Source organism: Oreochromis aureus, linkage group 11, assembly GCF_013358895.1.
Source record: "Oreochromis aureus strain Israel breed Guangdong linkage group 11, ZZ_aureus, whole genome shotgun sequence".
Classification (NCBI taxonomy): domain Eukaryota; kingdom Metazoa; phylum Chordata; class Actinopteri; order Cichliformes; family Cichlidae; genus Oreochromis; species Oreochromis aureus.
Window position 1 is genome coordinate 19,744,907 of NC_052952.1, and position 22,551 is coordinate 19,767,457.

Consider the following 22,551-nt stretch of genomic DNA (forward strand, 5'->3'; position numbering starts at 1 on the left):
TACTATTTGAGCTCTTTCACCCAACTTCACTTTGTCAGACAGGTTCTGTTTAAATGATTTATTGATTCAGGTCTGACAGTAATCAGGCCCGGGTGTGGTTAATCAAAGCTAATTCATGATTTAATAAAGGGGGCAATAACTTTTTCACATAGGGTCAGGTAGGTTTGGATGGCTTTTTTATTAATAAATAAAATCATCTAAATTGTATTTTGCATTGATCTTTGTCTAACATTAAAATTAGTTTGATGATCTGAAAGATTTAAGTGTGAAAATACACAAAAAACTAAGAAACCAGGAAGGGGGAAATACTTTTTCAGAGGATGTATGCATAAGAGAGCTTTACTTGGTACGGGGTCATTTTGAATTACTATTTGTGTGATTATAAGTCTTACTGAGAGGATATTAAGAGAACAGGATGATGAGTCCAGGCATTTGGGGTGCTCTTTGATTTTTGTGATCATCCATTCTTGGGCCATCTGATATTGAGTCTGTAATCCAATCATGGAGGGAGAGAGTGTAATCCATCTTAATCCCACATTCAGAGAGAGAGAGAGTGAGAGAGAGAAACCTAGGATCGGGTGGGTCATTAAGAGAGAGAAAAACAGCTGAAGGACAGCAGTAATCTCTGAATGCTTCACAACAGCAACACAGGTTTTTAATAGCTAGACAACAACACTGCTGCAGAATTTGTCTGCTTTAGACTCAGTGTTCAGTGTTTTACTGTAATTCGGCCTGTCTCTCTCATCTGATCTGGTCCCGTCTGACAGCTGCCTTCCTGTGTCCTGAACCCTTGTTGTCAGGGTTACCTCTCCACAGAGACGCACTCTCAAAGGTAAGGGAGGGCTTCAAAGGAGAGGAGACCCTCACCTTGATGGTGTTAAGAGCGAGGATGTGGCAGAGATAGGACGGCAGGTTGCCCGTGGAGGAACAAGTGGAGTCAAAACCTGCAGAAAGAAGGAACAAGGAGTTGGTTGAAGTGAAAGTTGACATCTGAGGTAAGATAAAAAAGAAAATAAACAAATGAGGAAACAAGACTGCTTCCTGCTTTCCTCATGTGTTGTTTAATCTGTTTAACTTTTTTTTGTTTTTTTTTATTAGGATGGGCTATGATCTGGAGAGGTTTGTAGGTTACGTGAATGAGGGTCTACTGTGCTGTGTATGTCGAGACGTGCTGGAGCGCCCCCTCCAGGCACCCTGTGAACATGCTTACTGCAGCTCCTGCATCAGCACCTGGCTGGTCCATCACCACTCCTGTCCTGAGGACAGACTGCCACTGGATGTGGGTAGCCTCAAACCACTGTACAGGTCAGTCTCCGTCTCCTGCAGTTGTGCTGCTTCCTTCACTTCCTCGTAATCATGCACTCTTAAGTTTTGCAGATAAGTTTATGCAAGTCAGTAGCATTATAACAGTATCCTGCTTTTCTCACTGTAAGAGTTTCTGTCTGTGTTGGTTTGATTGCAGGTACATGCGTAATGATCTGAACCGTCTGCAGATCCGCTGTGTGAATGCAGCACAGGGGTGTGAGGTGGTCTGCTCCCTGGAGAGCCTCCACTCACACGAGGACGAGTGCGAGTTTGCCTTCATATCCTGCGCTAACACAGGTACATGACAACATCACACCGGACAAAACACTATTCATGCAATGTGTTTTTATGAGTCTTTATGACAGTAAAAGTCAAACTGCTATCCTCATGGATGTGTATGTTACAACTGTAATGTGAAACGTCTGTGGGGGTGGACAACAGGTGGGCCCTGTTGTTGTCTTGGCTACCCCAGGAACAGGTGCACTTTTGGGACTGAAAACTCCCACAAGCCTCACACAGAGAGCACTGTGTGAGGGTCGGCTTTCATTCATTCTTTAATGAGGGATTTTAAGGTCTGTTTGAGACATGTACGTGCAAGTGTGCGCTTTTGTGCTCACCATGTGTCTGTGACCCGTCTTTGGCAGGTGGAGAGTACATATGTTACCACTGTGGTAGGTTGAATCACATGTGGTGTGTGTGCATGCGTTGTGCAGTTTAAGTCACTAAAATCACCTGAAATTTCTGCTGTTGTGTGACTGCAGTGATCTGTGACTACACTGTAGATTTAATAACTCTACTTTGGATACACAAAGTGTTTACAAAGTACATTTTTGGTGGTGTTAGTAGATTATCTCCTCCTCGTACACACAGATGATTTTTATGGAAAAATTCATGCCTGCAAATAAATTTCATCTTTGTGAAGATGCTTTAGAAGCCTGTCTTATACACTGATAACCTGGTGGCTCCATGCAAGGCATTTGCACCCTTGTGACTTTTCCCTCTCAGGCTGTCCCGTGCAGGTCGAGAGGCGGGGCTTGGAGGCTCACCTGTCAGAATGTAGCTTTCGCAGCAGGGAGTGTCCCAATGGTTGCGGCCACACGCTGCTCTCCATCGACCAGTCACAACATAACTGTGTAGCGGAGCTGCGCACTGAGGTGGAGATGCTCAGGTAAGCTCAGTGCTGTCTCCTAAGCCTGAACTCAGAGGTAACACCACCATCATAACGTGGTCTCATTAAATGTCGACTGTAGGGTGGAGATGCTGTGCAAGGTGGAAGAGGTGAGAAGAGAGATGGAGTCTCGGCTGGACTCGCAGAGGAGACACATGGTGCAGAAAGAGTCTCAGCTGAAGAACGAGGTGGAGGAGCTCAAGGTGAAATGCCATGTTACCATATAAATGCAACAGATTTACTATATGAGTAGTACTAAAGCGCAGATTTATGACCTTGGGATACATTTACTATGAAAATACAATTTAGTGTTTTGTAAATCATTTAAACAGTTGTAGAAAAAATCCTGAAAGTTTGAAAGCAAAATGTTTTTACATGTCTGGACTGAGCTCAGGCCTATAAATGGAGGCAGTTTACGGATCTTTTTTATGAACATAAAATCACAGTAGTAAAATGTACACCCTCTTCTGAGGATTCACATATCGGTCATTTCAAAAATAATCTGGTCCATAGCAGGTTAATAAATACAACCTTAGGCGAACTACACAGCTAAATGACATATCACATAACAAAACTAAGCCAAAATGCAGAAGCAGTGTATGTACAGTTTTACTGGATCCACAGGATTTAAGAGGGAAATGAAGCCACATGCAGATAATCAAATGCACTTAATTGGCATGAAAATCTCTAAATGAAGCAGGCAGTTTGCTGTTTTGGAGCATACATAAGATGTGTGTTAACACAATGCCAGTGGGGAATAACATCAGTAATGATATTAAACAATCTGGGAAAGGTTATACGGTCATTTCCAAACAGTTTGAAGTCCACAATTATACAGCAAGGAAAATTACTTATGAGCAGAAAACACTCAAGACAGTTGGCAGTTTTCCCAGGAGTGGATATCCCAGTGTCAGACTGTGCAGTGCTGAGAGAAACTGTAAAAAAAAAATTAAAAAAAACCCCTCAAACTACATCTCAGACTCTACATGCTGCAGCTTATTAAAAGTTGAAGTTCATGACAGCACAATTAAGTATGGCGTGTTTGGAAGGGTTGCAGGCGAAAGCATCTTCTCTTTAAAAATGGCAGCACAGCTTAAGTTTGAACAAAGAGTTCTGGGACGATGTAATCTGGACAGATGAGATGAATATTTGGAGAAACTCAAACATAGCATATCAGCACAAGCATGTCACACTAACTATGAAGCACAATGGTGGTGGTGGTGGGGAATTTGGGCTGGATTTGTATTCACTGGAATGTACCTTGTAATCATTGAGTTAACCATGAACTCCTCTGTAAACCAAAGTGTTCTAGAGTCAAATGCGAGGACATCTGTCCAGGAGCTAAAGCCTGGTTACTCTATTGCTTCACGTCATATCCTGTCTGTGCAGGGTCAGCTATCCCGTGTGATGTGTGACATGCGTGCGCTGCTAGGTGCAGAGCGTTTGAGGAGACAAGAGCTGGCAGAGGCAGAGCTGGAAAAGAGAGAACTGCTAGAGCTCCTCAGAGACCTGCAGCCCACCAGGAGCCAGAATCCCACTGAACAGACAGCCAGGGACCAGCATCAGGGAGAGGCACAGACATCAGGCTGGGAACTCCACACCGAGCCAACCAGACAGCAACAGAGAGAGGCTTCTTCACATGCCTCCAGTCTATCACTGCATTCAGCCCAGGCTTCACATGCATCAGGCCCACCCCCATCACCACAGCTGGGTGAGGGAGGGCGCAAGGGTGGGACCCGGAGTCTGACCTTGGACTGCATCAAAAAGAAGAGCAGGGAGGTGACGGTGATCTGAAAAAGCTGCAATATATGAAATCTTTATTTTTTTATTATTTAGCAACAAAATTAGGGTTTTGGTAAAACGTGTTACAAAAGGAAGGTTTTGTTACGCTGTGTTTTTAATGCTTAAAGAGCAGGTCTTTGTGTGTTGGATTTCCTTCAGACCCCCAATAGAGATTATTATTATTTGACCATGACATCAGACTAAACCATCATTTTTGAACCACCTGACGTCATTTTAAGTGTGTCGTCAGTGAGCTTCAAGAAGTTGGAATCACCAAACCTGTATTTTTACAACTGAGGTTAACCCCATAACGATTCAGTGTGGGTTTTTGTGAAATTGAGAATGCAAAAAATAGACCAGTTTAAAAAAAAATTATGTTGAATTCGTTTTTTTTCAATGAGAGAGAAAGTTCAATAAAAACTGAATTTTCAAAAAAAATTGAATTTTCTGGCAATTATTTCATGGTTCCAGCTTTTAAGGTTTAAAGGTCACATATTCCACCTATTTAAGATATATTAATGTTAGTCCCACATGACCGCATAGTTCAAGTTTCCATAATATCAACCGTGCCTGTATACATCTGGTTTTGTGCTCCTTTTCGAACAGTTTCAGGGTTTGTAGCTTTAAATGAGATCAGCCTTAGAAATAACAAAAAACACCACCACCAACAAAAAAAAAAAAAACTGGGGAAAAACTGAATAATTCTGCAGACGCTGCAAACACAGCGACAGACAGCACAAGAGGGATCACATTTGAATCATTTTATCTGAGAACCACAGATGATTTATTTATTTGACATTCCCTTAAAAACACACAAAGGCCTCATTTTGCTATCACTTTTATTTTCTGAATACAGCTAATAATAACAAAACTGAAAACATCAACACAGTCTGTACATTATTTGTGACAACATCATACCACCACGTTTCCATGGAGACAGCATATATAATATCCTGATTGGCCCTTTTGTTGCCGTGAGAGGCTGCAGTCATTGTCCAGGTGGATTTACCTGGTGAAGGAGCGAACATGTCTGCCCCTCCCACCTCCGCTCCCTCCTCCACCGCTGAACTTGCTCCCCTGAGATCCTCTTCCCCCTCCACCGCCTCCTCCGGCACCTCCCCCAGCACCGCCGCCACCTCCTCCGCCGCTAATCCACGACAGGCCGGTACCTCCTCTGCCGCGTGGAGCTCGATCCCGAAGAGCCAGCCGATACGCACCTGAAGTGTGGAACGAGTGAATCAAACTTTTTTTTCCCCCTATAGCACCTTTAATACAGGTCAAAGCGATAAAAATGTAAAACACATGCAATAAAACAGAACATAAAAGACTGAAAAAGAGAGCGGTATAAAATGTAAGACTGTGTGTGTGGTCCTTACTTGCAGGGGATTGCCGAGAAGGCAGTGGTCCTCGAGTGAAGTTGCTCTGTCCTCCGCGGGGTTCACTGTAGGTCCCTCTGTGAGTAACAGCTGGAACCTGACCGCTCCACGATGACCCTCGGCCTCCTTCTCTCCGAGTGTAGTTTCCTACAGAACGGGAAAAAGGGGGGGATTTGTCACCCTCTGCTGGTCAATTGATGTATTTTAGTTGCAGTTTGTCCAGGGCTAAACTAAACACAGTATTTCCCAGGATAATGACGAGGATTCCCTGCTGTGTGCTGCATGTAATGATGAGGCAACTATGAGACAATGTCCTGGCAACTATGAGACTTGTGCGTATCTGATAGTACATACCTGACAGCAGTACACCTTTAGGCTGTGGTGGAGTGAAAAAGCGAGTCTGGCTGTGGAAAGTAGCTCTGCCTCTGTTACCAGTGAACAGCCCTCTGGTGGGGGGTTTGGGGACGCTTTTTGGAGGTCGTTTAGGAGGCAGAAGCCCTAGAGGGGTCGTAATGTCTTTAAACTCCGCTGCAACAAAGTCATCCACGTGCATGCTGGGAGGACGGGAAGTATTCTGTTTGCGCAGGCGGAAGATATCGTGCGGTCGGGAAACATTCTGCCCAAACCCTCCTCGACCTCCTCGGCCACGAGGAGCAGCCATGATGTGAGCTCTCTTCGCAGGCTCAACGTAGTCAGACTTCCCGCTGCAGAGACAAGCACAAGATGACACCATGAAACTGATCTTAAACTAGATTCTGTGCGAATAAAAATATATAGAAATCACAATGGCGCTGTACCTAGACGTAATGAATGTCTCATGTTTGTGTTTGCCCAGCCGGAAGCCTTTCGTAGGTTTTGTGTGACCCGGAGAGGACGGCTCAGACAAGAAGGAGCGCTCCAGCTCCGCCTTCAGGTCCAGTTCTGGACAACACTCCTGAGCCAGACCCACCAGATCCACCTTCACCTGCCACACAGACAAAAAGGTGATCATACATATAATGTAGAAAACATAAACAGACCATGTAATGTTGTTGCTTGTGGTATTTCCAAATTCCTTACAAGCCAGAGAAGCAAAGAACCTCAACTTAAAAAAATCCTTTAAATCCCTTAAACATAGAGAAGCAAAGAACGTTTACTTAAAAAAGAAGAGGAAGAACAAAGCACTGAACAGAAAGTACTTAAAATATGTGAGAGGACTCTAAGAAGTGGATAGTAGTAGTAGATATAAAATATTCATATAAATATCCAAAATATAGGACTCATTCTACTGAATCCTCCTGTCATAGTAGCCATTTTTCATCCATCCCATCCTCTTCTGCTTATCTTGGGTCACGAACCCAGAGAAAATCAGACCTCGCTCTCCCCAGTCACCCCCTCCAGCTTATCGAGAAGTTCCCTGGCCAGACCAGGTAAGACATGCCCAGAACACCTCGCCCAGGAGGCGCCCAGGAGGCATCCTAGTCAGATGCCCAAACCCCCTGGACTGGATCCCTTAGACGTGGAGGAGTAGCAGCTCTAGTCTGAGCCCCTCTCAAATGACTGCACTCCCTACCACTCACCCCATCACTAAGGGAGGGGCCAGCCACAACAACTGCAATTTTGTAGTTACACGCATGTGCTGCACAGTGAATCAAATACTTTTTTACAGACCATGATGCTCCCACTAACACTAACACTAACACTAACACAGTAACAGCAACAAATATTTCTTTTTGACTTGATACAACTGAGTTTCAGTAGTAGAATAGGATGGCTGGAAAGAAGCTTCATAACTGCTGGTGATGTGACAAATTCTACATCGACAAAGATCAAGTAAAAAAAGCAATAATACAAAAACGCATAAAACAGTGAATAAAACAGAAGCTGTAATCAAATATTCATCCAAAAATGATTATCCATAAATATGCAGGCCTAACATAAGCTCTGGAGATTCTTGGAAATGTGCTCACACGCACGCACACACACACACACACACACACACACACACACACACACACACACACACACACACACACACACACACACACTTACCATATCAAGGTCTGTTTCAATGTCATCAGTCTGGAACGGAGAGAACCACAGAGCCTTCAGCTGCTCATCCAGAGCTTCAGACAGAATGAAAACCGTCCTACAGACAAAAAACGCCCAGGGCAATGATCAGTTTACCGTTCCCATTAATTTTTCACGTGGCTCATGTGTAAGTGGTTGTTGTTATGAATATCTGATTCAATCAATCTGCCACCACAAACTGGCATCCTCCCTCGCTCCAGCTGTATAAGTTTCACAACTCGAAGTGATGAGGAGAAAATGAATCAGTATTAATACGTCACGCGGAGGACCAACCTGTGATTAAACTGGGCCCCGAGTGTTTCTGGTGCTGGCAGAGTGGGCTCGGTGTCAGCTGCAGGAGGCGTGTCTGTGGCCGCCTGCAACGTCTGCCTCAGAGCAATCACGTTCTCCAACATGGTCTCCAGGGAATCGTCATCTTTACATAGTTTCTAAAGACACACACAAAAGCATTGTTTGATGTCAAGGCAGCCCGGACCTTTATTTTGATACACAATGTACTTGTGTGCATCTTTCATACCGCTATCTGTTTTTCCAAAGCAGGTAGTGGATGTGACTCCGACTCCTCCCACTGGAGCAGAGCTTTCATTTCAGAGCCCGACAGCAACCGTGGAGGAACAAAAGCAGGATCCTCGATCGAGCCGTGACCCTCTTCAGCACACTGGATTAAAACGAGAACAGATACAGGATGAAGAGCAACTATGATTGGAGATAAGCTGGAAAAAGCTAGAGAAAAGAAGCAATTATCAGAAGGGCAAGACAAAATATGCAATGAAAAAGCCTTTCCTTTATGCAGAGCCGGTCATTTCTGTGAGGTGATGCATTATTAATAGAGCTTTTTTAAGGCGGCTGCAGAAGGAAACTCTTAGAAAAGGAAAATTAAATTACTAACATGAACCCGTAAGGACAAGGAGAAATGCTTTCAAAGAAGCGACGTCCTTGCTGTAGTCTCTTTTGTAGTCTTTTGTCCAAATATTTTTCACAGAACTAACCCTTACTTACAAAAAATGATGCTGCTTACCCTTCTCATTAAACACCAACCAGCTCTGATCAGCTCCTCTTTATGACTCCCTCTGTCTCTAAAGAGGATTGTTTGTTTGCTTTTATTGTTTAGGGCTCCTCCAGACTAATCATTTAGCTGTACATATTCCTTCATTTGTTTTTTTGAAAAACTGCTCTGTTCTCAAACAGATTACCTTTAATCTAATGCTGAGCCTTTCTTCTGTTTTTGTTGTCAAATATACAGTTTTATTTATTATGTTGTGATTTGTGTTTGCTGTATTGCTTTGTTCCCTGTTAGTCTAAAGGGACAGATCCTGAATTTTAATGATCATCTAAGCAGTACTTACTATTGGTTCTGTGTGGAGGATCTGCCTGAGAAAGTCGAGCAGAGCTGAGAGCAGATCTGCTGAGTCTTTGTTGAAGGACAGCACCAGCCTCTTCAGCAGCGAGCACAGCCCAGCGCCATGTTTCTTCAGAGCACTGAAACAGAGATAATCAGAGGTAATCAAGGTCTCCTTTAACTAAGAGAAAGGCACAGTGTGCTATAGCAACATGGCAGGGTGGTATTGGTGGGGAAGCAGTTACGTCAAATAAACAAGAAACGGTTCTTGTTTACACTTTGAGGTGGTAGAGTCCGTAGTCGTGCTCTGTGAGGAATGTCAAAGTCCTGATACAGGTGAGGAGGAGGGGCACGCTGCTCTCTGCGTTCCCCAAAACCTCCAACAGAGAACTGCACACCGATGACATCATCTCTCGTCCCGGAAGTGCATTGGCCAGCTGCTCAGCCTCTGACACACAGCTTTCACCAGGTGGAGACACCACGAGAGAAATGTCCTGGTGAAGACAGTTTTACAGTTTTTAGTATTTTTCCATTAAAAGATTTTTTTTTAAATTTGATATGTACTTCCACCTTTACCTGGTCACACAGTGACTGTAATATTGTCCCCACTAGTACACTGCACTGCTGCTGATGTATGGAGTGATCCGTTGGAGGAACCAACAGAGACAACAACAAGGGGAACAGGTCGGCCAGCTGTTCATCTCCAGAAACTGACCCGGACAGCAAATGCAGTGTTGCACTCTTACAGGCTCTCTGAGACACCAGAGTATCCATCAAAGAAAGAAGCCGCAGGACCTGGCCCCAGGAGACGGTTTTCCCCTCTGCCCTGCAGGTAACAGGTTACAGACATTTGAAATATGATTTACAGGAAAAAACACAGACGCTATGTTGATGTGTGAGTTTGTGCATCCTTCACTTACGGCTGCAGCTCCTCCAGCAGGAGCTCCAGCAGGGTCTTCATGATGTGTGTTGCAGTGGGTGAAGACAGGTCTGCCAGCTGAACGCACACTCTCCTGAGTATGGCCAGGAGAGGAGGGCAGGTGGTGGTGCACACACATCTGAACGCCTCGGAAAACACTTTCCACTGTGCACGAATGTGCATGCTCCACAGCTTCCTTGTGTTTAAGGCTACAGCCACATCTTGGACTGATATCACCTGTGGAGCCAAAGTCCTTCTAATATTAATGTGTGTATGAAGACAAGAATATCAGAGCAGGTTAAAGTGCAGGATAGAGAGAGTTACCTGAGTGCTATGCATTGGCAGTGGAAGAGGCAGAAGCTCAGACAGCAGCGTCAGACCAGAGAAAAGGCCTTCAGGAGCTTTGAGAAGTGAGCTCAAAACCTCCTTTAGCATCAGAGACCACGTGTTGCTGGCCAGAGTCTCTTCTGTATGGGTCACCTGTAGCAGACACAAACATGGTGTCTCTTAAAAATCTCAACTGAAGCCCCATTTAGTATCAAAACTGTTATCTGATGCCACACACACCTCCTCATTAACACCCTGCGTAAAGGTGAGCAGGACGTCAACAATGAGCACTTGCACTCTGGTCTCCTCCCCATCGAGACGCCCAGAAGCAGGAATGGAGCACACTATCATGTGAAGCGTCACCAACACGCTGGCCACGCGAGTGTCCCTGAACTGGAAAGCTCCGCCGCGCAGCAGCTCAGTGAGCATGGTGCGGAGCAACCGGAGCGTGCTGATGCATATACTGAGGATCATGCAGCGCTGCGGCGTCGGACCCATGTGCCCGTGCACGCGCCACGGCTGCAGTAACACGCTGCATAGCTTCTGCAGGACACGCACACACGTATCGAGACCCTCCCCAGAGAAAAGCTGGACTCCTGCAAGGCTCCACTTCAGATCCCTCTGCTGACCTGTGGAGTGGAGGAGGAACTGCTGAAAAACCATCTAATCTTATATCTCAACATAAAGTGAAAACTATGAAAAAGCAAACAGAATAAAAACAAAATCATATTTGGGGTCCTTACCTTCTACAGCAGGAGGTGGGCAGGCGATGTGACAGAGGACCCTCAGAGCAGTAACCAGCCCGGTTCCCTCAGCAGTTAACACGTTTTCTACATTCTGGAGTCAAAAGAAAACCATGTTCAGGATGACAAACAGCTTTGAAAAATACATCACAGAGCACTTCAGTGAAGAGTTCCAAAAACGTGACTGTTTGACATATGTTAACTTTTTTTATCCCCCTGGATTTTTCTGTGGATTTCAGAGATGTGAGTCACCTTACCAGCTGGTGTAGATGCTTATAAGCAGCAAAACATTTCCTTTACTTTACCTTGCAGAGTGTTTAATGAGCGAGAGCTCTGTACCTGTTTGATATAGTCGATAAGGGTGGGAATGCTGCCAATCTCAAAGCGAAGCTTCTCCACTGGCTCCAACCATTTACTGAGCTCTGAAGAAACGCACACACAAAGACACTCAAACATTTAAAACTGTGTTATATAGTATGATCCAACCCAACTGAAAAAAATTCACCATGCTGTGTAAAATAGAAATAAAAACAGAATGCAATGATTTGCAAAGCAAATCTCATAAACGCACATTTTATTCTCCTCCTGAGGGCTTGTGTGACGGTAGAAACCAATGAGCTTGATTTCATTTTGGCGAAAATCGGATCAAGATCACACCACAGAAAAAATGTAAACAATATACTAAGGCTTGGGGGACATCGTTGAGACATGTTTACTGTGTAACATCCCCTCTTTAAACAACAGTCCAAAATCTCGAAACTGATGAGACCAGCCGTTGTCCCATTCGTGTTTGACATAAGATTTTAGCAGCTCAACAGCCCCGAGTTTTCAATGCGGCGTTTTAGCTTTCATGATGCTACAAATGTTCTCATTTGGTGAAAAGTCTGGACTGCAGAGAGGACCGTTCAGCACCAAGACTCTGCTCCTATGAAGCCATGCTGCTGTAACAGATGCAGCAAACAGTTCAGCATTGTCTTGCTGAAAACTGCAAGGCATTCCCTGAAAAAGAAATCATCTGGGCGGGAGCATGCATGCATGGTACCTTTCCTGATGTGTAAGCTGGCATACCATAAGAGATGGAGGCGAGTACTGAGCACTGACAACAAGCCAGCCTCTTTAGTCTGGAGGACATTGAGTCCGTGTTTTCCACTTTACCTCTGTACATTTTAAACAAACTTTGGCCCAGAGGAGACAGCAGTGTTTCTGGATCATGTTCACAAAGGGCTTCTTCACTGCATGACAGGGCTTTAACCTGCATGGTGAAATGTGTTCACATTTCTGGAAGCGTTCATGAGCCCATGAAGTGATTTCAATGACAGAATCGTGCCTGTTTTTAATGCAGTGCCACCTGAGATCAGCGGCAGCGATACTGATTTTCTTGCGCACAGAGATTTCTCCAGATTCTTGCAATCATTTAAAGATGAGACAGTCAAATTCTTTACAAATTTACATGTTTTTGCAGACCTTTGCCCATTCTTACTTCTAAGAAACTCAGCCTCTCTAAGATGCGTTTTTTATACCCACTCATGTTACTGACCTGTTGCCAGGTAACCTAATTAGCTGCAAAATGTTCCTAAAGCTGTTTCTCTTTTCCAAACTTTTGTTTCCCTCCCCCAATTTTTTTTAAACATGCTGCTCTGTGAAATCTAAATATGCTAATATTTTTCATGAAATACTAAAATGTCTCAGTTTAAACATTTGCTGTTTTCTATGTTCTTCTGTGAATAAAATAGACATTTATGAGCTTTGCAAATTGTTCCATTCTGTTATTATTTACATTTTTTACAGCATCCCAGCTATATTTGAGCTGGCGTTGCGTACGAGTGTGACATTGATGAGAATTACCCTGTAACTTGGCATTGGTGTCATCAGCCTTGGCTATAGAGAGCAGCGGAGCGGCATATTGTTCCATCATCCGCAGCTCATTAGAATTCTGCACCACCAGTAAGACCAGCATGCAGGCGTAGTTATATGTCACCGCTTTGCGAGCCTTTCCCTCACTAACAGAGTAAGAGAGACAAAAAAACATGAATTTATACTGAAGTCAAATCAGAGAACAAGAAAAAAGGTTGGGGAGAAGAAATGGTAGGGAATAACAAGTGTACCCCTGTCCGTCCTTGCTGTGGTGCTGGAGCAGCGTGACCAGACAGGAAAGGTTGTTATCCAGGCTGAAAACATGGGCTACTGCGCTGCGTCCAGTCTGCGTAAAGGTCATCAGGTAAAGCGCATGGAGTGTGCCCAGTATATCTGGATTGTCACCTTCATCTAGGCCTGCACCACCGTCTCCTCCTGTGGCCACATGGCTCATGAGTTCTGACACGCCTTGCAGAGCATGTAGGGCCTGTATCAGCCACACACCAAAGCCCTCTTCACCGCACCCTGGCCCAATCAGACCCGTTTCTCCCCCAGTACACATGCTCTCCTCTGCCTCAGACTCTGCCATCGACGCCAGGAGGCGCAGCAGCAGGTTGGTGGGTGTGGGCTGGGCGAGAAGGAAGAGCAGACCTGACTGGGTGAGCGACAGGAAGCGCAGGAGCTCTCTGACGGCTTGAGTGACCCCAAGATGGCCGGCTGCAGCAGCTGCTGACAACACCACTGTTGTGCTCTCCAGAAAATGACATGCATGCATATACCTGAAAGAGGTCCAGGGCAAAAATACACATTTATTAATGTGTCTAAACTATATTTAAATTTATGCTACACTGTGATGCTTATGTCTGAGTATGTACCTATACAGTGATGGGTAGGGGTTGTCCCTCTCCTGTGGCCCCGTAATTCTAGCAGTAGTGGGGAAGGCTTTCCCAGGAGGTTGCACCATGCAATGAGGGGCTGTTTCTAGAAGGTGATGTAGCTCTTCCAAAGCACCCGCCAACCTATCGAGCTCTGCCTCACTCAGAGCGGTGGAGCTTAACGAAGGCTCCTCTTCCATAGGGCTCTCTGCATCATCCATCTCCTCCTGAGGATGACGGCCAGTCAGGATTACCACAAAAACATTCTCAGCCACTGAAACATATATGAAAGTGTGGGTGTGAATGGGTGTTGTTACCTGCTGTGGTTCACTCAATGCAGCTGCTGCATGCTGTAGGTCAACCAGCACCTCATACATGTGGCTCTTCTGTAATATGGCATTTCCAGCTGTTATGACCCGCACCGTTTCCTCACGCAGGAACAGCTGGACTAGACGCTGTGAAGCAGGATAAAGTATAGATGGTCAGACGTGATCAGTCAGATGGATTATTTCATCTTAATTTAGATGTGCATAATTTAAAGCTGGTTTAATATTCAATTTATTCTCTAGAAACCAACAAGAACATCTGTACATGATGGAAATAAAGGTAGATGAATGATGATTGGATATTTCTTGCTAACCTGGTAGCCACTCTTCTCTGAATTTCCTGCATGTAGGAAAGCCTCCACCCCTGCAGGAGCGCTGATCAGAGCATCCAAAGCTCTTAGGATACTCAGCTTCAGTGTGGAGGAGACATGGTCTGTATGGAGCAGCTCCAGCAGCACATTCAGAACCCCTTCATGCAGCAGCATCGTGAGACCCTGAGGACACTCTGCCAGGTATGAAGGCAGCTTAGCACCAGCCTTCAGCTGTCTGAGGTTAAGGGCAATGGGCTGTTTGAGAGCAACCTCCATACTGAGAGCTTGGAGAGTCCACTGGACTAAAACTCTAACAGAGTCCTCTATCTCGCCCTCTCCCCTTTTAACTAAATAAGCCAACCCTTTGGCCAGAAGTCCAGGAGCCTCTTCCAGAGCACTGACCCAGCGTGCATCTCTGTCATCACCAATACTAGCTAAAAGTTCTTTCAGCTGAGCCACAGCCTCAGCTTCCTCTCCGCCTGCTGGTCCTTCTGCTCCACCTGCCTCCTTGGGCTCCTCCACAGTGGCCTTCTCAAACTGTATATCAAAGCGAGTCTTGTATGGAGGCGTGAAGTAGAGCAAGGGTCGGAGTTCTCGTTCATATGGGTCGTACTGGACCGGTGGAACAGATGCAAGATCCTCAGGAGTGTAGTCCATGTCAAAGTTCTGCAACTTGAAGCTGCCATTATCCAGATCGTCCTCATCACTGGAAATCTGTTCATAGCCATCATTATCTAAAAGAACGTGGAAAGGTTGTTTAGGAGGGAGTTTATTCACTGTAAAAGCATTATGAAAATACATCATCTGTTTCATAATAACGTGAATATAAATAAAACCGAGTGAGAATAAGGAGGCCAGCGGAAACTATTTAGTCCCTTTCTCATACACAGCTGCATACACTCACAAACCTGGCACTACCTGGCAGCATCACTCACAACATGCAGGGTTAGTTTTGCATGCATGACGTAAGTACAACAGAAACTCAGCCACGGCTGTGAGGTCGCGTCAGGAAGACATCCACACATTGGCTTATGAAGTCTAACCATAAGCCTTCAGAGCCGCCCTCAGGGGTGTTCTTAGAGTTTGCACCACCCAGCAGTTTGAGATGGATGCAGCATGCCAGAGCACACACTCTCTCACTCTCAGTCCCAAATGGACCCTGCTCCCGTGGACCCCCATCCCCGAGATATCTGGCAACCACGAGCAGAGTTGATTTTCTAGAGGAGAAGCGTCCATTTGGGTTTGCAGACAATCCTACTCTCGCATAAGAACTCCCCTACCTTCCTCCATCTCCATCTCCTCTTCCTCGTCCTCACCCTCATCCTCCTCCTCCTCTTCTTCGTCCTCCTCCTCCGGCGCGCTCCCCTCAGTCCGTGTATCTTCTTCCTCCTCCTGCTCCTCCTCTTCCTCCTCCTCCTCGGCCTCTTCTTCTTGTTCAGCATCTGAGTACGTCTCGTCAGCGGGCAGCGATCTTTCAGGCGACACGTTCTCCAGGTAGTCGTCACGGCCCTCGGTCGGCTCTTCCTTGGCCTCGCCCACTGTAGATTTTACAACAACACACGGCACATAAACATACAGAGTATAACCATCCATCCATCCATCCATCCATCCATCTTCATCCGCTTTATCCGAGGCCGGGTCGCGGGGGCAGCAGCCTAAGCAGAGAAGCCCAGACCTCCCTCTCCCCAGCCACCTCCTCCAGCTTATCCGGGGAATACCAAATGCGTTCCCAGGCCAGCCGAGAGATATAATCTCTCCAGCGTGTCCTGGGTCTGCCCTGGGCCTCCTCCCGGTGGGACATGCCCGAACACCTCACCCAGGAGGTGCCCAGGAGGCATCCTTGTCAGATGCCCGAACCACCTCAACTGGCTCCTTTCGATGTGGAGGAGCAGCGGCTCTACTCTGAGCCCCTCCCGGATGGCCGAACTTCTCACCCTATCTCTAAGGGAGAGGCCAGCCACCCTTCGGAGGAAGCTCATTTCTGCCGCTTGTATCCGCGATCTCGTTCTTTCGGGGTCACTACCCACAGCTCGTGGCCATAGGTGAGGTAGGGACGTAGATCGACCGGTAAATTGAGAGCTTCGCTTTTACACTCAGCTCCCTCTTCACCACGACGGACCGGTGCAGCGTCCGCATCACTGCAGCCGCAGCACCAATCCGTCTGTCTGAAGCAGAGTATAACCTATTTAAAAAAATAACAAGAACTCATTAATAAATGATACTGTATCGTTCTTATTGAGAATGTGTTACATTTCTTCTGCACAGCTATCTCCCCACTCTACTCTAACCCACAAATTTTATCACCCCATTGTTAAAGAATCCGCACTGGGTTCCGGTTAAACTTAGGTATAAGTTTAAACTCTTGGTTCTTACTTTAAAAGCCTTACGAGGTGAGGTGCCCACTTGTACTGTCTATCCACCCCAGTTCTCTAAGCAGGATCCTCAGGTCTGCAGATAGAGGTCTTCTAGTGATTCACGTACCTTTCTGAAAACTACGGGGGATTCATAACCTCAGTGCCAAAACTGGAACAGCTTACCAGTGCCTCTCTCTTATTTTTTTCACCTCTCTAAAAGACTTTGACTGGTTCTGGTCTTACAAGGAGCTATATAAATAATTTACCTACTTACGACTTATCTTAGCGGGAGGAAGAACTGAGCGTAACTCTAAACAGAATGAGTTTTATATGACTTTATGTTTTCTTTTACATTATTTTTTTGTATGTGGAGAATTTTTCTATATAAAGAAACACTTTATTATTATTACTAATCACTGTCTCAGCAGCTAAAGCAATAGCTAAATACGTTTTTTAAAAGCGGCTGACATAGTGAGATATATTATAGTTCATACCCGTCATTTGAACCTGCTCCTCATCATCATCATCCGGGGGTGGAGGACCAGGTGGGGTCCGAGGCCCTCTGGGTGCTGGTCTTGGTGGGCTGCCATTGTACTGGTCATCTTTTTCCCACTCTTAAAAGTACAATTTAAAGTAGGAAAATGTGGGAGAAGAAGAGATTTACAGGTTTGCAATCACTGAGCAACCACTATTTTTTTTCCTAGTCTTGGGGAGGTTTCTGCCCAATGAATGAATGAATGTATTTCTCGTGACGGTCAGTTTTAAATCACCTTGTTTAAGGATCCTCTTGAGCCCGCTGGGCTGTTGAGGGGGTGGTGGTGGAGGGGGAGGAGGCGAGTCTTGGTCGTGTCCATGTGGCCGCTCCGCTGTCCCGTACACCGCCACAGTCAGAGTCGTGTACCAGCCACGCAACACTAGGCCATCTGTATTCACCTGCATGAACAAATCCATTTAATTATCCACAAATCAGCAGGGTGGGAAGAAGAATTAAAAAACCTACTCGTCTATGAATGACCATTTACCTTTCCGCTGGGTCTGAACACAATGGACTTGTTTTCATCATATTCCAAACTGAGGACAGAAAGCAAGACAGAGCAGGTTAAAGCGAGAGTGCTAATATAAACCAGTGCTAAACTAACCCTGAACTCACGTATGTTTGTTCTTCATGAGTCTCTGTGTTTATTTTCAGCACGTGAGTTTAAACTAGCACATAATTGCTGTGTAGCTATGTCTAAAACACACATACACCCTCATCGTGCTCTATATCGCACTCTGCCCTTACTTGCTTACTACTTCTAATAAAAGGCATTACCCCCCCGTTAAGGCTTCTTATGTGACAGGTCACGTGACATGATGACCTCTTCTAAAATTATAATTATCTGGTTCAACTGGTCACAACATACTAACATATATGGTAGTTATTCCAAGCAGATACAGTAGTTTGAGGGTTTTACAAGTCAAATGGGTTGGTCTTAATCAGGCTTCATTTTAGATTGATTTCTTATCTAAGAAATGTTGTTCATAAATATTACATTCACATCTATTAAAACATTCGTAAGATACTATGAAAGCAATCACACTGGTTTGAAAAATCTCCTCCCAACTTTCCCAGTAGGGATAATAAGTCGGGTGTGTTATGTTTGCGCTGTTTTTTTTTTTTTAATAGCTCTGAAACAATGGACACCTTTAAGTAGAGGTTTATGCTCTGGTGCTACTGCATACACTTGTGTCGTTATGAGGTTAGAACAAAAATACTTGACTCAAACATTCCACCAATCACCTATTTCACTGACACCTTGACATTTTTTCTGCTGCAGTGTGGGCAGGGTTTCTGGAGAGACCAGTTGACCAAGCATAAGAACAAAGACACCTGAATATGGGAGCGTGCACGGCAGGCTTATGAGAACAGGTCTCAGATGCTACCGTGACTGGTTCTACAGGTGAGACAGACTTTTTGAGATTGAACCAGGAAATCGAAAGGTAGAGAATGAGAAACCGTTTAAAGCAACACAACAGGAGAGGGGAGAGTGCAAATAATTCTCACCTGCCCAGTCTGTGGAAGGTGGGGCTGTTGGGTTTGGTAACATTATTGAAGAACAGCTCCAACTGGAAGGCATGAGGAGAAGTCTCTCTGAAAACAGAAAAAAGTGAAACAATCAAGACTTGGTGTTCGAGTATCCAGAGGGCCTTACAACTATGAGTTACCCATCAACGCTACGATGCGCAATGTGATATTAAACACTGAGTCGTAGCTACATTTGTAGATACGCAAATAGAATTTAATGCCTAAATTCTACCCTTAGGAAGCTTATAAAGCCCAGTTTTTACTGACATCATTAAAAACACTTATATAACTCAGGTCAAAGTTAAAGGTGTGGTTGCAATTTATAAGGGGGGTTAGAATATTAGAAAAGCCACCACCACCACCGTCAGCAATGATCCCAGTATAAAAATGAAACTGATTTCAACTTTTATGACTATCAACAAAAAATGGATCACAGTAGCTATGATAAAAGTAGCTTTTATGGCAGAACTTTGGACCAGACGTTACTTATACATCATGGATTTCCAGAAAATAAATGCACTTTAACATAATATCAATACTACCACAATGCATACCAATGCTAGAGGACTGTGCATTCTTGAGTCTGTTCATTCAGCTAAATTACATCACTCAGCAGGCTCGGGGGGAATTGGGACCTGTTCAACAATGGAGCTCAGGTATCAAATGCACACACTTCTTTATTCACACAAGCTTCTCAATTTCCCCCAAACACACACATTTATCTCAGGTATCCATAGCAAAAAGAGAAAAAAAAAAGCAACCCCCAAAACATCTCCACAGGCAATATATCATTAGCAATAAGACCCCAGGTTTTTTGCAACTCAAAACTAATTCAACGTTTGCTTTTCTTATATAATTCTGATTTCTAGCATTGGGACAAAGGTGACACCATTGAGTATTTCCTCTTATCCACTAGCACCTTCTCGACTTGACTCAGTTTTAGGGTTTTCCATTAAGTGGTAATACCAGGTACATTTTAGTACTTGGCCAGGGTTCCAAACGACTTGAGTCCAGCTAAAAACCTGACCTTAACAGACTCCATGTCATTGATTGGCCAGAGAGGGATATCACCAGATTAGTCATGAGTGAGACACATTCACAAGAATCAAACATGCCATTTTTAAAACTCAGCAACGAGGGAAATGCAAACAAACCAACGCCGTGCTCCAACAACAAGGTTCAGATGATTTTGTGCTAAAGGGAGCTTGAACACTGTTGTGTTTGTGGCACGTACAAATGATATCAATCGACTTTTGGGCCACATTTCTATCACGGGCCCACCCACATTGAGGTGGTACACAGTTATAATGACAAAAGACTAAAACTAAGTAGAATAGAACCCGAATAGAGCAGAATAGAGTCAGTCCAGTCAAGTCAAGCAGGTGCTAGTGGAAAAGAGGTATTTGTTATACCAAAATTAAAATCAGAATTACAGACCGAATGGGAGCACTGTTTAATGAACTCTTTCCGAATGTTCTCCCTCAGACACTTACATCAACATTACAGTATCCCAGAAACCAAATTCATAATGCACAACACTGTGTGTGTAAAATGTCAAGCACGGCTATCAACCATGTCAGCTCTTTCACTGAAAATGGACTGGTAATTAAATGGCACCTTTCTACCCTAACTGGAAATTTGTGCTTTAGCGGGAAACGTATGCTGTGACCTGACAATAACCTCCCTAGAAATGTAACTAAATGTTTGGTCAGCGCAACTCACAACAATTGTGACTGGCCTGTTCAGTACCACTGATCCCTCCTGTGAATTTCTGGCTACTTTTGCACCACAGTTTTTGAATTTAGCGGTGACAGAATAACAATCGTCACTTCAGTATAAGAAAAAATTACCATAGCAGAAATATAAAGACTCAAAAATGTCAGCAAATTCCTGGAGGGAGATTACCAAAACTATCGGAATGGACTTGAGGGAAGGTATAAAGGAGTGGAGCAACTACAGGGACAAATGCACCCCCTCCCCTCAAAAAGCTTTAAAAAAGAACCCAAACAAATTCACATCATTTCATTTATTTCTATCAGCTGGCAACACATATAAAACACAGGGACACCATCACAAGGTAATTAACAAGTAATGCACCAGCACAAGCTTCAATGTCAGCATTGACATCAGTTATTTATGTAGATTGTTGTAAACTCTACAAAGATTCCCCATAGAAGTCTGAATCATACTTAAACCATGACTCAAAGTGCTTTAGCCTATGGCTTTAAGCACTTTCTAACTATCATGCACACACCAATGGATTCATCTGAGGCAATCATTGTTCTGAAATGAAACCTTATCAGTTTGATGCATTAGTTAATAGTTTCTCTGCACAACTAATAGGTGAAATGGTCCAATGAGTCCTGTAAAGCTCAGAGTGTGTTTTGCTTTACTAGGAGACTGCATTGATGAGGACGATAGCCACACTGAAATCATGTATGGTGTTTGCCTTTTAAAGGTACAGTATCTCAATTAGTACTAAGACAACTGTGCGATATACATGCTGGCAACGCTGTTAGATTAGAATGCATTCAGCCTAACTGGGTGTAGCAATAAGATCCAAGAGTGTGTGCATGAGTTTTCATGCGGGCATGATGAATCTTACCCAAACGCTCTGCTGTCAGGAAGGTTACTGTGAGCTTTGATCCCTGGAGGAATGACCCGCACCTCTGTGATCAGCACCCCGCAGGGAAAGCGCACCACGTCTATGTTGGTTAACTGAAACAAAGGAGACATGATTACTGATACAAACAATGATGAAATGCATAATTTATAGCCCCCGGCATCCGCAGAAGTCACTTTTACTCCCGCTTCGTGGTAAACATGCTTAGCCACTCTACATATTGGGGATACTGTAATGTTGATGTAGCATTAGCCACCTGGCTAACCATCAATCAAACTGTGCAAGGACACAAAAGACGGCAACTCTTTTAGCTGCTAATGTATGAGGATTGCATTAACACCGAAAACACACGTTTTGTATAATCGGACAGCTGTGCAGTAATAGCCGCTTAAAACCAGGATAATGACATCACACCGCTGCTAATGTTAGCTAACAGCGTTAGCCTGGAAGTTAAGCATCCTTCCTCAAAACTCCTGAATGCGCTTAAAACTAACTTTTAATGCAGGCAGTCATGGAGTAAACATAAAAGAGTGTGTTTAAGTGTTAAAAAACACTACCTCTGCACTCTGATGCTTAAACGTATCCAGAAAAAGAAGCTCCGTTGAAGGGTCCCCCGCCATCGCTCCAGTGCTATCGGCCGGGCCAGGGGTAAACTTCCGGATTAAAGTGAATACTTCCGGAGTAAGCAACCCAACCCCAACAACCCCGAAGCAAATAAATAAAATTAAAAATAACAACAATAACAACAGCAACAACAACAACAATAGTAGTAGTAGTAGTGGTAATAGTTGTTGTTATGAGAAATATAGTTGGAAAATTTATATTTGTTTAGGAGAAAAAAAGTTGACAAGCGTTTTCTGGAATACTTTTGTTGTTGTAAGAAATTTTATTTTTTATTTAAAAAAATTTAAATCAATTACTCAGTTTATATTTTCATTGAAGCAAAATATCACGAAGTCATAATTTAATAACTTTATGATTTAATAACATGATAGCTTCACTTGGTCTGTATTAGTATTTTTAAGTTTTTTTTTAACTGTTTAATTTTTACACGGATTTCACGGAATTTTTTTCCGTATTTCAGCATAAAATGCTAAATGTTCTCACGAGCATT

The 22,551-nt window shown here is 44.2% G+C and overlaps 2 protein-coding genes across 5 annotated transcripts; one reads left to right on the top strand and one right to left on the bottom strand.

The window, feature by feature from the left end:
* Window positions 1-878: 878 nt before the first annotated feature.
* On the top strand, window positions 879-4,599 carry rnf41l (ring finger protein 41, like). Its single transcript, XM_031754009.2, has 6 exons — window positions 879-995; window positions 1,099-1,305; window positions 1,463-1,602; window positions 2,311-2,473; window positions 2,556-2,676; window positions 3,863-4,599. Exons 2-6 carry the CDS (start codon window positions 1,100-1,102, stop codon window positions 4,265-4,267), a joined length of 1,035 nt encoding a protein of 344 aa, XP_031609869.1. The 5' UTR covers window positions 879-995; window position 1,099; the 3' UTR covers window positions 4,268-4,599.
* A 478-nt stretch (window positions 4,600-5,077) lies between these two features.
* virma (vir like m6A methyltransferase associated) lies at window positions 5,078-22,078 on the bottom strand. Of its 4 annotated transcripts, none has more exons than XM_031753968.2 (27): window positions 21,995-22,078; window positions 21,420-21,532; window positions 18,794-18,880; window positions 17,772-17,820; window positions 17,520-17,682; window positions 17,244-17,363; window positions 15,712-15,933; window positions 14,399-15,129; window positions 14,076-14,213; window positions 13,759-13,985; window positions 13,135-13,662; window positions 12,875-13,029; window positions 11,369-11,451; window positions 11,030-11,123; window positions 10,527-10,915; window positions 10,284-10,439; window positions 9,961-10,196; window positions 9,617-9,866; window positions 9,317-9,534; window positions 9,048-9,180; window positions 8,219-8,359; window positions 7,975-8,129; window positions 7,663-7,759; window positions 6,429-6,595; window positions 5,986-6,335; window positions 5,632-5,778; window positions 5,078-5,520 (listed from the first exon to the last, which is right to left on the bottom strand). In XM_031753968.2, exons 1-27 carry the CDS (start codon window positions 22,055-22,057, stop codon window positions 5,261-5,263), a joined length of 5,472 nt encoding a protein of 1,823 aa, XP_031609828.1. In that variant the 5' UTR covers window positions 22,058-22,078; the 3' UTR covers window positions 5,078-5,260. The 4 variants fall into 4 exon arrangements, with proteins under 4 accessions (XP_031609828.1, XP_039475646.1, XP_039475645.1 ...); XM_039619712.1 differs by having other exon boundaries at window positions 15,676-15,933; XM_039619711.1 differs by having other exon boundaries at window positions 5,078-5,472; window positions 13,759-14,213; window positions 15,676-15,933.
* Window positions 22,079-22,551: the final 473 nt, after the last annotated feature.